We start from the raw sequence: 14,400 nt of genomic DNA, 5'->3' as shown, positions 1-14,400 counted from the left end.
CTATAAAGGCACTGCTAAAGTCCAAGATAACGCAGGTGAGGAAAACTAAGAAAGTAGCATGCTTGTAAACTCAGTTTGCTTAGCTGCCATATGCACAATTTGAACTCAAACACAAATCCTTGGCTAAATTCTCAAAGCTATTTACTCCAAATTGTTTTTTTTTTTTTCAAAAGTGAAGTGTGTGCTTTACACCCACATTTGGCAAAAATTGAAAATTGATCCATATAATGTACTTTTCTATTGTTCTGAAAGTGGTAGTGATCAGCTTTTTCATGATACCAGCTCATATTTTATAATTACAGCAAGGACGGGAGGTATGCTATTAGAATATTTGTTTAATCAGTATAATTCAGTTAGATTTATTTGCAATGTAGTAAGGGGTTAAAAAAAAACATTATCATCGAGTGGTGCATCTGGTAAGGGCACTCCATGTGGAGTGCAGGATGCGCCCTATAACCTGGAAGTCGTCGGTTCGGGTCCAGGCTATTCCACTGACGGCCGTGGACGGGAGTTCCCAGGGGGCACCGCACAATTGGCCAAGCGCCGCCTGGGGTGGGGATGGCTTAGGTCGGCCAGGGTGTCCTCGGCTCACCGCACACCAGCGACCCCTGTAGACTTGCCGGGCTCTTGCAGGCCTGCCTGCAAGCGGCCCAGAGCTGCGTGGCCCTCTGACGCTGTAGCTCCGAGGTAGCTACATGGCGGGCCTGCAGAGTGAAAAGAAGCGGACTGCTGACGACTCACGTTTCGGAGGACGCGTGTGCTCGTCTTTGTCTCTCCCGAGTCAGGGCGGGGGTTGCAGTGGTTGCAGCGGTGAGCAAAGGCTTACAAATTGGGAATGTCAAAATTGGGGAGCAAATGGGGTAAAAAAAAACAATTGGCAATTCCAAATTAAAAAAAAAAAACTATGAGAAACAACCGCTCCTTTTCATTTTTTTTAATTTTTTTTTATTACAGGGTGCCAAGGAAGCTCTGGATCTTGGTATCAGTGGACCTGAAGGCATCGAAATCAGCAGGCCAGAGGAGGTGAGCTTTTGTATTTTGAATTTGAAAAAATGTAATTTTCATTGGGGTGCCAAAACCAATTATCCTACAGTAACACAACACAGCAAACATCACAAAGGGTCCACAGCAACAGCATCTCTAGTACTTCGTCTCTGATTTCATAAACTGTGACGACTCCTAGTACACCACGCAGTTATCACTTAATTGAATGCATATGATAGTTTAAACAATAAGAAACCAAATCTGCAGTAGGTTTAAAACATGTACAGTACTGTTGTTATTAAAAGAAGATGTTCAATTTCAGCTTTATTTGTACAACTTTGAGTAGCTGAGACAATGTTAAGTGTGAATGACTGCTGGTGTAGGACACTAATCCTAGCCACCCTGAGGCCTGGTCATTGATTCTCAGTTGGGGTTCTATAAATTATTTTTGGAATATTAAACTGGACTGTTTTACAACACCACTGGGGCAGTAAAAAAATATGCTTTAGTCATTTGCTCTGTGCTTTAAAATACCTTATATCTGCTTCACAGACCACATCAAATAAACCACTGATACTGTATATAGAGTATTTCATTCTTCATTAAACATTCAATTATCGTAGAAACATACTGGAATCAAGTAGGGTGATTCAAACCCGATATTAGGTGTTTGCATACAGTACGTCTTGGCTGTCAGAATGTGGGGATACTTATGAGGCTGAAATCATGGTTAAGGTTACAGAATCTCTTACCGCTTCCTGTAGCTGATATACAACACAATGCAACTCACAGTAGTTAACAGGCTTTTTTTTTACACAAAGGGGCACTTCAGTATACTATTCCAACCTGTTTTTATTAGTATGGCCTTTAGAGTGTATTTTTCTTCCAGTGTCAATCTGGAGATTTTGAGTCGTGAAAGTTAAGGAAAATAAAACACAGTTGCATCAAGCTTCCCTGTATCCAGCTGAGTGATCCAGCACTGGTTTATTGACATCTTCAGTTATCCTGTATTAAAAATGCACTAATAGCATTCTACCAGTAGATGGTAGTCATGCATTTGTAAAGTATTTTGTACAAAGTATGCATTTGGTATTGTACATTTTACATTTCAGTTCCTTCCAGGAATGCAATCCCTCTCCATCACAGCCAAGTATGCAGGGGCTTGTTTTATTGGACTACCTGGTTTCCAATACACACACACACTTGTACTTGAGTTGTATGATTCTGTATACTAGAACTGAAATGAAATTTCTGCTTGGTCTTTCTGCTTTATGTAGCAGGATCTCAAAGCTCCTCAAGGTAATCTTTGAAATATTGCATGCTTCATCTAAGCCTGCAATAGACTGCATTTGCTTGCATCAGTTTATATCTCGGCTTGCAGCCAACTAGTATTGCAAAGATCATTCTTTCAATGGCTAATATTGATTGGGAGGCTGCAAACCTGCAAGCTTTGGTCTGTTGCAGTTAAACACATATGACTCACCCTAAGGTGAGACAAGCTGGAGGTGTCATTTTAGAAACATTTATTATCAGTGGTTAAATCCTTGATCCATGACATTTTCTCACTAATGCAATGTGTTTTTTTTTACCTGCAGCTCGAGGCAGAGGCAACCCATCGTGTCATTACGATCGCTAACAGAGTATGTATTGTGTATTTGCTCCTTTTATTATTGTTCTCTTACATGTACTGTACCATCTATAAGCAGTATGTGCTCAAAGCGACATTGTCTATCTTTGCTGAAAATGCAGCAGCAATTATTTTTTCCTGCTGAAGAGACAAGCACAATGCAAGCTGTTGTGTAATGGGCCACCAAAGCCATATCCTTAAAACAGTGAGGGCCTGTACAGCGACCCAACCTGTTTTTTATTTTTTTTATTTTTTATTATGGCCTTAAGTGCATTTTTCTTCCTGGTTGCCATGCATCCATCTTACCCCCGAGTAAGACAGCCTTTTAATAACCTTTTCAGGCGTTAATGGCTGTAGCACAGGATTAATAAACGTGACCCCTGTGAGTCTGTTCATGATGTAAGTGAGCTTGAAAAAAAACACCCTTGAACCCTTTTTATCTTTTTACTTTCAGACTCATTGTCCCATTTATCTGGTTAATGTGTCCAGCATGTCTGCAGGAGATGTTATTGCAACTGCTAAGATGCAAGGTAAGCTAGTTTTTTTGTTTGTATTTATTATTACATTTTGTGTTTAATACTCGTATTTGCTCTTAGTCCTAAAACAGCTGAAAAAATTTGCCTAGCAAAATCCAAAAATAAACTAGGACAGATGTATCTCCGGTAGATTTATTTTGTGAATGCATTCTTTCTTTAGGGAAGGTTGTCCATGCAGAGACGACCACAGCCCATGCTGTCCTGAACGGACTGCATTACTATCACCAGGACTGGTCACATGCGGCAGCCTACGTCACTGTGCCTCCACTTCGACTGGACCCAAACACGCCGAACTACATCATGAGCCTGCTTGGCAAGTAAGTACACCCTATTTATCTGTAGATATTATTATTATTATTATTATTATTATTATTTATTATTTGTTTATTTAGCAGACGCCTTTATCCAAGGTGACTTACAGAGAACTATGCATCAGCTGCAGAGTCACTTACAAATACGTCTCACCCGAAAGACGGAGCACAAGGAGGTTAAGTGACTTGCTCAGGGTCACACACTGGTCACACCGGGGACCTCCTGGTTATAAGCCCTTTTCTTTAAACACTGGACCACACAGCCTCCTCTATCCATAATCAGAAAGGATGCTCAGTAACTGATGTGGAAAATATCCTGTGATTGTTATGCAATAAACATTACAATCCTTACATTTACATTTCCTTGATAATAACTAAATTGCAATACTTTTTTTGCAAGACATTCGTAAATGTTTTTATTTATTTATTATGAAAGTAGTTGTTATCAATTAGTTATTTGTTGTATTAACATTATTACCAATTGAGTTTCAATTGTGCTGAGAATCTTCTGATTCTCAGCTTATTATTAATGCACTTTTTGTTGTTTTGACAGTGACTCTATAAACGTTGTAGCCTCAGACCACCGTCCCTTCACCACCAAGCAGAAAGCAATGGGAAAGGAAGACTTCACTAAAATCCCACATGGCGTCAGTGGTGTCCAGGACAGGATGAGTGTTATCTGGGAAAGAGGAGTGGTGCGCTGCACATTCATTATTACCACCAGTACCGGCCACCTCACTGGAGGGCTTCACTTGTGTGCTTCATTTCTGTTTGTGGTAGTGGATGTAAGAAATGCCTGTACATCTGTCAGAAATACAACATGGTGGGGCTCCCGAGTGGCGCATCCAGTAAAGGCGCTCCACGTGGAGTGCAGGATGTGCCCTATAGTCTGGACGTCGTTGGTTCGAGTTCAGGCTTTTCCTTTGCCGACCGAGGACAGGAGCTTTCAGGGGACGGCGCTCAATTGGCCGAGCGCCGCCCGGGGGGAGGGAGGGTTAGGTCGGCCAGGGTGTCCTCGGCTCACCGCGCACCAGCGACCCCTGTAGTCTGGCTGGGCACCTGCGGGCTTGCCTGTAAGCTGCCCGAGAGCTGCGTTGTCCTCCGACGCTGTAGCTCTTGGGTGGCTGCATGGTGAGTCCGCAGTGTGAAAAAAAGCGGTCGCCTAACGGCACATGCTTCGGAGGACAGCGTGTGTTCGTCTTCGCCATCCTGAGTCAGTGCAGGGGTGGTAGTGGTGAGCTGAGCATAAAAATAATTGGCCATTCCAAATTGGGGAGAAAATAATAAAAAAATAATTGGCAACGAAAAAAAAGGAATACAACATGGTATTTCTTATGTCCAACCAGGTGCTGTGTTTTCACAGGGAAACAGGTTTATGGTTATACTCTGGTGTACCAGAGCACCTGTTTTGAGAGCTCCATAGGCACAGTCATCAGGATGCAATTCCTGAAACAGAAAATTATATACAAAGTGAATGAAAACAAGAAGAAAACATTTTTTAAGATGTGTACCTTTGAATTTAAGTTTGACAAACCTTTTAATAAAGAAAAATAATTGGAAAGTAGCATGTAGTGTGTATGCCGTTCATTTTATTTATACAGGTTATCATCTATTAAACATCTGTGTATATTATAATCATGAAGGCATTAGTACACATCAAAGATTTTTATAAATAAAGCTTCTGGCCAATAGAAGGCACTTTGTATATTAAAGAATGTCTCCACAAAGTCATAAAATAGTTCTTGGGTAAACCAACCTTACCTCTCTTAATTGTTGATATTTGTGGAGACGGGACTGGTCGCAAACTCAAAAAAACCTCAAAAAATTCTTAAAGACACGATCCCTGATGTTGTGCAGCATAATCTTCTTACATGTTATATGCTTGAAAACATTTCGATTCAAACAAGACAAAGTAAAAACACAACATAGCGTGTCTTCAACAGCTGCAGCTGCTGAAGACAGTGATATTTGTTTGAACCCAACAGGTGGGAGGCAAGATGGATGAAAACCGCTTTGTTGCCGTGACGAGTTCAAACGCTGCGAAGATTTACAACCTGTACCCGAGGAAGGGCAGGATCATCCCCGGGGCTGACGCAGACGTCGTGGTCTGGGACCCAGACGCCACAAAGTAGGAAAATGAATTTAATCAGCACCTAACATTCCTTAAACATTCATGTAATCGGGTCTGTGGTCTGGAGCACTTACATACATAATGTGTAAATCCATGACAGTTATCCTGTTTCAGTTATATTGAAGTTGTTGTAAAACTAAACAGAACGTCATACAAGAATACTGTAGTTCCTTAAAAAAGTTTGTCACGATAAAAGAAAAAAGGAAATAAGGAAAGTATGGTAAGCCAGAGAGAGCATTTACTTTGCAAATGTATCATGGTCAATTTATAACCCATATACTATAAAAAGGGCAACAAAAGTGTTCACGTAAAGTATGTTTTTCTAAAGCTCAAATGTTAATATTTTGGAGGTGTCGTTTTGTATGCAACTGACGACAGGGATGTGTCGTCAGTCTGTTGAGCTTTTTATCTTTATGAATAGTGCACCACCTGCTGGAAGAACAGGGCTCTGCAGCTGGTAAATCCAACAAGGACCCAGCACATGGCATTATTGCTACAGTTTGATAATTCCACAGTCCCTCTACCTGCTTGCTAGCAGGACAGAGTGTACAAAAAGCATGAATTATGAATACCATCACAGAAATTATCTGAGCTTTATGGAATGAATATGGATTGGGGGGAATAAATGAGAGGAAACAATGAAAAAGCACACCATCAAAAAGACATTACTGTACTCATTTTGAAAATCCAGTTGTAATTCTGAAAAGTGAATTTAGGAGGAACCATTAAAGGAGCCCTTTAAAAAGAAATCTTCCCTCTAATTACTTTATTAACATTTCTACTGCCCCTCCCTGTGAATTTTTGTTTACGTTAATTCAGGACATGCAAACATTTCAAATACAATACTTTAGAGAAACTGCAGCATCCGAATACCTTTGCTAGCAGTCATATGGTCTGTTTTCAGCTCAAACAATGCTTTTTTAAGTACAACACGTGACTTGGAGTGCTTTTTTTAGTACAACATGTGACTTGATTAGATATCAGGAAGAAGCAGCAATTTCCCATCTGTAACGTTGCCTTTGAGATATCTGAATATTCCAAAATAAAGAACACAATACAAGCAAAGAACCAAAAGAACTTCAACACAAACGGGAATCTTAAGATAATATTGCTAGTTCTAATTAGACCATTCTTTGGATAGCACCCCTTTTAAATGTGAAAGACAGAATAATAATGTATTTTGCTGTGTTTTTATACATCATTAAAATGTCTGGCAATTTAGCCATGAGGGGCCTGTTTTTCAGTTGTAGTAACATATTGAGTCAGTATGGTTTTTAGCATAGACATTTGGTAAAGGGCAAAACTTCAATCAAATCAAATAAGAGAATGTTCTAATTTTAACATTTCAGACAACTTTGCTATAGTTAACTGAGCAAGCATGTCATTTGTGGACCAGACTCTCAGTTTCAAACCTTCAGTTTCTATCTTATCAGTAGCTAACATTTTCCTATACCACACACTGGTCTATATGACACTTATTCCAATATCATCTCAGCTAAAATACATTCCTAATGAGAAAATAAGAGGCTCGTGTCTCTGTACACAGCTAGCCAGGGTCAATATATCACGATGCCACTCCAAAGCAGGTTGTCTCCGTGCACACATCTTACTGTGACATAGTCTGCTTTGCCACAGATGCAGATTCAATGAAACCCTGTTTTCGTTTGCTTTCTAACTTAAGAATAGAGCCAAATCTGTAAACAGGAGTGTTGCAGCAGCATTCAAGCTGCAGAACGAAACAGGGTTAAGTTTTTTTTTTTTTTTTAAATCTTCCCCTTGATACATTTCATTTCATACTCTCTGTAAAGCCATGTTAGGCAGTGTCACAAGTAAATGGCAGCTATAAACTGCTTCACGAACAGCACTTGAGACAACAATGCATGCTGCAGTCATAACACTGCTACTGCACAGGAGGGAAACTCCTAGTGTGAGCCGGAAATGCAGGTTGGATGTACCTACCAGTGCAGGAAACAATTCAATGCATTCTTGAATTCCCTGCCAAAATCCTAGCTCTAGTCCAGGGCAGTCAGAAAATATCTGATTGTTCTTTTTTCATGCTTTCCAATATTTCATTGTAGTATTAAGACAGGGTTTGGTTTATAAAATATTAAGGTGTTATGTGATGCATCACAGAACACTACCCATTACATTGACAGTAAACATCTCTTCAGAACCATTTTAATTAAATATGCTTGTGGCGCGGTAGCCTTCAAGCCCAGGCGGCATTGCCAGAGACTCAGACACAGAAATCTGCACGGTTAAATGCGCTAATGCGCTTTTTATTCAAACAAATAAAAATGGTACAAACACTTAACAAAACATTCTTGACAAAATAAAAGGCACAAGGACCAAAACAAAAGGTCTTTCAAAACTCACGATAATAAACAAACAGCACAGCACAGCACGGAACAGAACACAGAACGTCAAACACACCCCTCCACCTCCATCACCAACATCAACTCTAACCATTTTTAATTACCACCTGTCAATACCTCTTTTATACACATGCTTTTTCAGGATGGATTTTAACTCCCTGCTGCTTAATGTTCCCCACACACACACATACCTGGCACGGGCAGAGATTTCGCCCTGCCACACTGCCACAATGCTGCAAAGGTTGTGTGGCCAGAGCCCAGAGCCATAAGTCTGTTTTGTGGCATTCTTACATGATGCCAGATCTACATCTATATGTAGAAATATTTTGTAAAAACGAATTGTCAGTGTTAATATCTTTCTGTATGTTCTGTATCTTAATTCTCTCTCCCCAGGACCATCTCAGTGAGCACCCAGGTGCAGGGCGGGGATGTCAACCTGTATGAGAACCTGCGCAGCCACGGAGTGCCGCTGGTCACCATCAGCCGTGGGAGAGTGGTCTCCGAGAACGGGGTGTTCATGTGTGCTGAGGGGACCGGCAAATTCTACCCCCTCAGGACCTTCCCTGACTTCCTGTACAAGAAGATGGTACAAAGAGAAAAGGTAGGAGAGAGGAGATGCCATACTACTAACACACCTTGTCTGGGAGCGACCTTGGTCAAAACAAGACTTTGTTACAAAGTAGTAGTACTGGACTGTGAACCAGGTCCTGATTCTCACACAAGGAATCTGTTCTACCCACTATTTATGATTTTCTTTTGAAGCTTTCATACTAGGCTAACTCAATTACATTTCTCTTTCTACTTCTATATTGTGATATTATCATACTCTTACCCATTTCACTTTGTTTACTCATATCCTTACACATTAATGCAGAGCAATGTAACAACTGGGCATGAAATATCCACCTCAGAGAAACAAAACTCAAAGTACTTTCACTCTCAAAAAATGTCAGCCACATAACAAGGGACAAAAACAAATATGGAAAATGCACTTTGTTTTCCATCTCACCCAGGGAACAGTTGAGGCAGATCATTACTCAATAAACGCCACAATGACAACCTGCTGTTTAAAATGCCTGGTTTAAATCAAAGTCTGTTTCACATTTCAGTGCCAAACCCTGAAGGGTGTGGAGCGTACTCCGTACGCTGGTGACGTGGCAGTGGTCTCAACTTCTGGGAAGGAGTCGGGACCCCCGGACGGTGACGCTGCAGCCAGACCTTCAACAAGGCACGGAGGCATGAGGGACCTGCATGAGTCCAGCTTCAATTTATCTGGTAGGCATCTTTCACCTACATAATTATGTGGAAACTTCTTTACAAGAATTGCTTGTATATTTTATTAAAATGGCAGTAGTTGGATATTTTCCCTACAAACTGCACAGCCTACTTACTTTAGCTAGGTTTCTTAGTGAGCCACCATGTTAAAGAACACACTCTGTACCCCCAGCATAGTAAAAGTAGGTACTATATGATATCAATTAATGGTTTTAAATATTTTTTACACTCAAGTCAGTTTTACTAGTTCTTGTTTTGTATGTTTTTAAAGCCTTTTAAAATATTTTAACACCAAAAAAAAAGAAAAATGTAATGTTTTCAGATTTAAATTAAATATTTGTGAGAAAAATGTGAAGTGACCATTACAGCAGAAGTTGAGGGTAGCCATTTTGCTTTTTAAATGCTGTGTTTCGTGTCTTAGGTACCCAGACTGATGATCATATTCCAAAGAGATCTTCTGCCAGGATTCTGGCTCCCCCTGGTGGCAGGTCCAGCGGAATTTGGTAACCATGGAAAACCCCCAAACTCGGGACCAAATACAGCAGCAGATTTCAATAAAATATCGCTACTGTGCCGCAACACTTAACTAAATGAAGGAGGAACAAAAAGTACTGCACTGATTTTTATAACGTGCTTAGAATATCCTAAACATATACTGTACTTTTAAAAGAGAAAGGCACTTTGGTTTCTAATTGGACACAAACTAGAATTAGCTGCTTAGGGACCGATCGAAACAATGTGTATTTGAAAGATTGGCTGCTGATACTGTATGTGATAAACAATGAAGCGGATGTCCCTGGCTATAATTAACATGTTTTTAGGAAGGAAATGTTTTCTTAAATTAATGGTGATAAGGAAAGGCTGATCAAATAAAAGATCATTCATTTATTATTATTTTTAATTCTGGAGGTTCAGCACTTAGTAAATCTGTTAGTAAAATATCTCTAGCCAGAATGTTTTTTTTGTTTGGGTGCTACAGTACAGTGTGTGTTGGCTGGGGTTATGTAGCAGTACTAGAAGCTGAACAATACATAGTGCTTTTGCTGCAGAGTAGTCCTGATGCAATGTGCTTTTTGTCATGGTGTCTCCTTGTTGCTCCAACAGTATGTCAAAGTCCAGAAAAATAGGACTTTCTTTATTTAACAAATGGGACTGTTAGCCAAGAAAACACAGTTTCAACATGTATGTAATTTATTTTATGAAGTCCTTTATTAAAACATCTGTGTTAAAGAAGTGATACCCAATCATTACCTCTTATTAGCTTCAGCAACCCCACTCCCTAGGGGCATTTTGTGCCTAGTCTGATTAGACCAGGAAGAGTTAATATTACAAAGATGACTGCCCCCCCCCCCCCCCCTTAAATGAGCCCCAATGGTTCAATTTGTGAGTTGTAATTCAAGCACAATCACACATTTAAGCACTGTAATCTGTGGCACAAAAATATTGATTAATCAAGTGTGGCTTTATTCATTTTATCTGATCAAAGATCAGATTTTTCATTTTTGTCTTCAAAGTTTAAAGTATCAGTGGGTTATCTTTTATACTGGCCAAACTATTCAGATATCTGGATCTTTTCTGGCTTCATATACCAGTAACAGTATGAGTTATTATTTTTTTTCATATATTAATAAAAAAATGAATAAAATAAGCAAAGAGCTTGTGCTAATATGAGGGAAGAACACTGATTTGGGTATCACTGCCTGTCTGGATTCTTGGGATGTAATTGGTCATACCCTGCACTGTAATAGTATTAAAAAATAGTCATACTAATGGAGGACAACAGATTAGTGTCGAATGTGCATTTCTTTGATAAAAGGAAGTCACAGAGCACTGGTTTAGGCAATCGTTTTACGTTTTAAAGGCTTTTCAAGATTATTAGACATTTAAAACAATAACACGTATAGTTAACATTATAAGAAATGTGATCTCTTTCACTACAGAATTAAGTTAATGTACCCTATACTCAAAGCTTATTTAAACAATATCATGTCCTGTTCACAAAACTGTAGGGAAGGTTATGTTAAGGATGGTTTTAAGAATACAGTATCCTGTATTGCTTCAAAGATTACCGGTATACTTTTTTTTTTTTTTTTAACTGTAGAATGAGAAATCCAATAGAAGTAACTGAACTGTTTTTGCAAAACACATTTTACTTTAGTTTAAATATTCATTAGCAAAGCAATCTATTGTTCATTGTTCATTATCTAGATAGAGGTGATGGTTTGAACTTCACGCTGCTCTCTGTTATCTAGATAGAGGTGATGGTTTGAGCTTCACGCTGCTCTCTGTTATCTAGATAAAGGTGATGGTTTGAGCTTCACGCTGCTCTCCGTTATCTAGATAGAGGTGATGGTTTGAGCTTCACACTGCTTTCCATTATCTAGATAGAGGTGATGGTTTGAGCTTCACGCTGCTCTCCGTTACCTAGATAGAGGTGATGGTTTGAGCTTCACGCTGCTCTCCGTTATCTAGATAGAGGTGATGGTTTGAGCTTCACGCTGCTCTCCGTTATCTAGATAGAGGTGATGGTTTGAGCTTCACGCTGCTTTGCGTTATCTAGATAGAGGTGATGGTTTCAGCTTCACTCTGCTCTCCGTTATCTAGATAGAGGTTTTGGGTTTATTTTGTAAATTGCTTCTTCCATTTAGCTTGCATAAGTTAACTTGTATTAAGAAGTAAAATGCAAATTTATAAACTGTATTTCCACATATATTTTCCATGTTGGCAGCCGACTTCAGTCATATCTTGGGAATGATTAAGTTTTTTATTTTTTTTATTTTATTATTTTTTTAAATTTAGTCGTCGCCAGTGGCTTTTAACCTGGTTCTCTCCCCAATTTGGAATGCCCAATTATTATTTTTATTCTGGTTCACCGCTGCAACTCCCGCGCTGACTCGGGGAAACGGCGGCAGAAACACATGTCCTCCGAAACGTGTCCTGCTAAGCCGTCTTTATTCGCGCTGCAGGTCTACAGCGAAGCCATCAGACCCATAGTGCCAGAGGACAACACAGATCTGAGTGGCTTCTACAGCAGACCTGCAGGCGCCCTGTCGGCCACAAGAGTCGCTGGTGTGCGGTGAACAGAGGATTACCCTGCCAACCTGAACCCTCCCCACCCGGGCGGCGCTCGGCCAATTGTGCGCCGCCCCCTGGGAATTTCCAGCCACAATCAGCGATGGCATAACCTGGACTCGAACCAGGCTAGGGCGCAACCTGCACTCCACGCAGAGCGCCTTTACTGGATGCGCCACTTGGGAGCCCCTGGGAATGATTACATTTTTATTATCGTCCAGAGGTTCATCAAATATTTCTGTAGTTCATATAAAGCAGCCAGATCAAGGGTCAACAAATGAGTCTGTTGTAACAATTAACAGTACTACTGGACAGCATGAATAAATCTTCATTTTACAGGTCGCATCATTTTTAAAAACAAGAAAACAAACAAACGTGATGTTTGATTTGATAAGCTGCGACCACAAACATCACTATGGAATGGGAAATTGATTGTATGTCCATAGATTTATTGCATGGCATAATTCCATCCATGACTCCTAAGACAGGTCAATGTAATAATCCACTTCCCTCTGCACTAGAAGGTATTTTTTTTTGTTTGTTTTGTTTTTTGAACCAGCGGATGGAGTTAATTAGTTATGTCTTGTTTGGGTCACAATGAAATGAATGGATACAGTAATGTTAGTTCTCTCCTGTGACATGACATTTTAATATAAAATCTGATTTTTACATCTACAGTTTTATTGGAATTAAAATGTATGTTACTGAAAGTCAATTGCATCTGATTCATGTGAAAATGAAAGCAAAGAAATTGCGAGCACAGAGAACAATTGTCTTTCTGCGCTACATTTCATTACAGTAATAAAATAATATATATTTACATTCTGCTCATTCCAGCTGGAATTCTGTAGAACAATGTTCATTACATCCATGATATCTGTTGTTACTAAAACTTAACAACTAAATCTGTTGCACATATTTTCTACAATTTGGAACTGCATCTGTATTATTACACAAATCGAATCCGTTTTAATACTTTTGAATAGTTTTCACATTTTAAAAACAACCACCTACTGTACATCTGTTTTCATGAAGTTCCATATTGTGTGTTCTGTACATACAATATTAGATAGAGTGGTTGTATAGTATGAAACCGCAGCATGCAAATAATAGACTGGAGCCAGTATCAAATACTTCCAGAATATCACAGTAGAAACAATCAGTTTATCACTTGAACTCAGATTCTGCCGTGTGTCTCACACAATTTCTGCATGTGATGTACTGAACTAAGAGATGGAAAGCTTGAAAAGACTTTTGATTTAACAAGTACTGTATTTAGTAACTGGTAACATGCTCTGTAATATCCTATCATAAGATAATGCAGTATTTTCATTTATTTTCATGACTATTCACAAAAAGAGAAATTTGATTGCAAAAAATGCTTTCACAATTGTGTAAGAAAACTACATAAAACTTTAATGAATACTAAATTGTTCCAAGAAACACTATTTTCTAAGGGTAGCTAGAACTTGTTAACTGGATAAACTAGGAAAACACTGTCATGTGTGTGTTGTTTTGTGATGATTTTCAGTTTAAAAAATGTGTTGAAAGAAATATTATTTATACATGGATCTTAAAATGTATACATTTGTTCTATGAAGGCTGTTGCTCATTAATTGTTCTGTAGTCATTGTTCTCATCCCCATTGTCACAATAGCAGATAGCAAGTACTGTGAGTGCATGAGAGTAAAGCTTTTGTGTAAAATTGATGCTGGAAGATTATTATTTTTTTTTTTTTAAGAGCACTTTGTGAAAAGTTTGATTGTATGTATTTGTAGAGAATCGTGTTGAAAGGTGAATTCAAGCAAATTATGTTAACACATGAATGAGTGCTAAATAAAAATAAAAAACACATAGCATTCTCTCAATTTTCTGTTTCCTTAAAACTCTCCTCGCCTCAATTCTAATTAATTTTTTCTACCTTGAGCCTTCTGATTCCCACTGAAACACAACCACTCTAAACATGGATGTAGCTTCTCTGTTTAACATAGTGGAGACTGGGTGTGAACCGACAACCAGACATGCCTCATGCAAAGGTCTTAACCACTGCTCAGAAGAGCCTGGCTCATTCGTAACATCCGTGCATAAT

At 39.2% G+C, this 14,400-nt stretch overlaps 1 protein-coding gene across 1 annotated transcript in view; it reads left to right on the top strand.

Annotated features, from left to right (window-relative positions):
* LOC117402276 (dihydropyrimidinase-related protein 5) overlaps positions 1 to 14,168 on the top strand; it is a 54,464-nt gene extending 40,296 nt beyond the window's left edge. The window contains exons 5-13 of the mRNA XM_034003256.3: positions 955 to 1,023; positions 2,580 to 2,624; positions 3,066 to 3,141; positions 3,308 to 3,464; positions 4,012 to 4,153; positions 5,444 to 5,586; positions 8,358 to 8,565; positions 9,074 to 9,239; positions 9,661 to 14,168. Of these exons, the coding sequence (XP_033859147.2) occupies positions 955 to 1,023; positions 2,580 to 2,624; positions 3,066 to 3,141; positions 3,308 to 3,464; positions 4,012 to 4,153; positions 5,444 to 5,586; positions 8,358 to 8,565; positions 9,074 to 9,239; positions 9,661 to 9,746 (1,092 nt within the window). The 3' untranslated portion in view covers positions 9,747 to 14,168. The remainder of the gene's footprint in view (positions 1 to 954; positions 1,024 to 2,579; positions 2,625 to 3,065; positions 3,142 to 3,307; positions 3,465 to 4,011; positions 4,154 to 5,443; positions 5,587 to 8,357; positions 8,566 to 9,073; positions 9,240 to 9,660) is intronic.
* Positions 14,169 to 14,400: the final 232 nt, after the last annotated feature.

This window comes from Acipenser ruthenus, chromosome 5 (genome assembly GCF_902713425.1).
Source record: "Acipenser ruthenus chromosome 5, fAciRut3.2 maternal haplotype, whole genome shotgun sequence".
Taxonomy (NCBI): domain Eukaryota; kingdom Metazoa; phylum Chordata; class Actinopteri; order Acipenseriformes; family Acipenseridae; genus Acipenser; species Acipenser ruthenus.
This window is presented reverse-complemented; position numbering and strand designations above follow the sequence as displayed.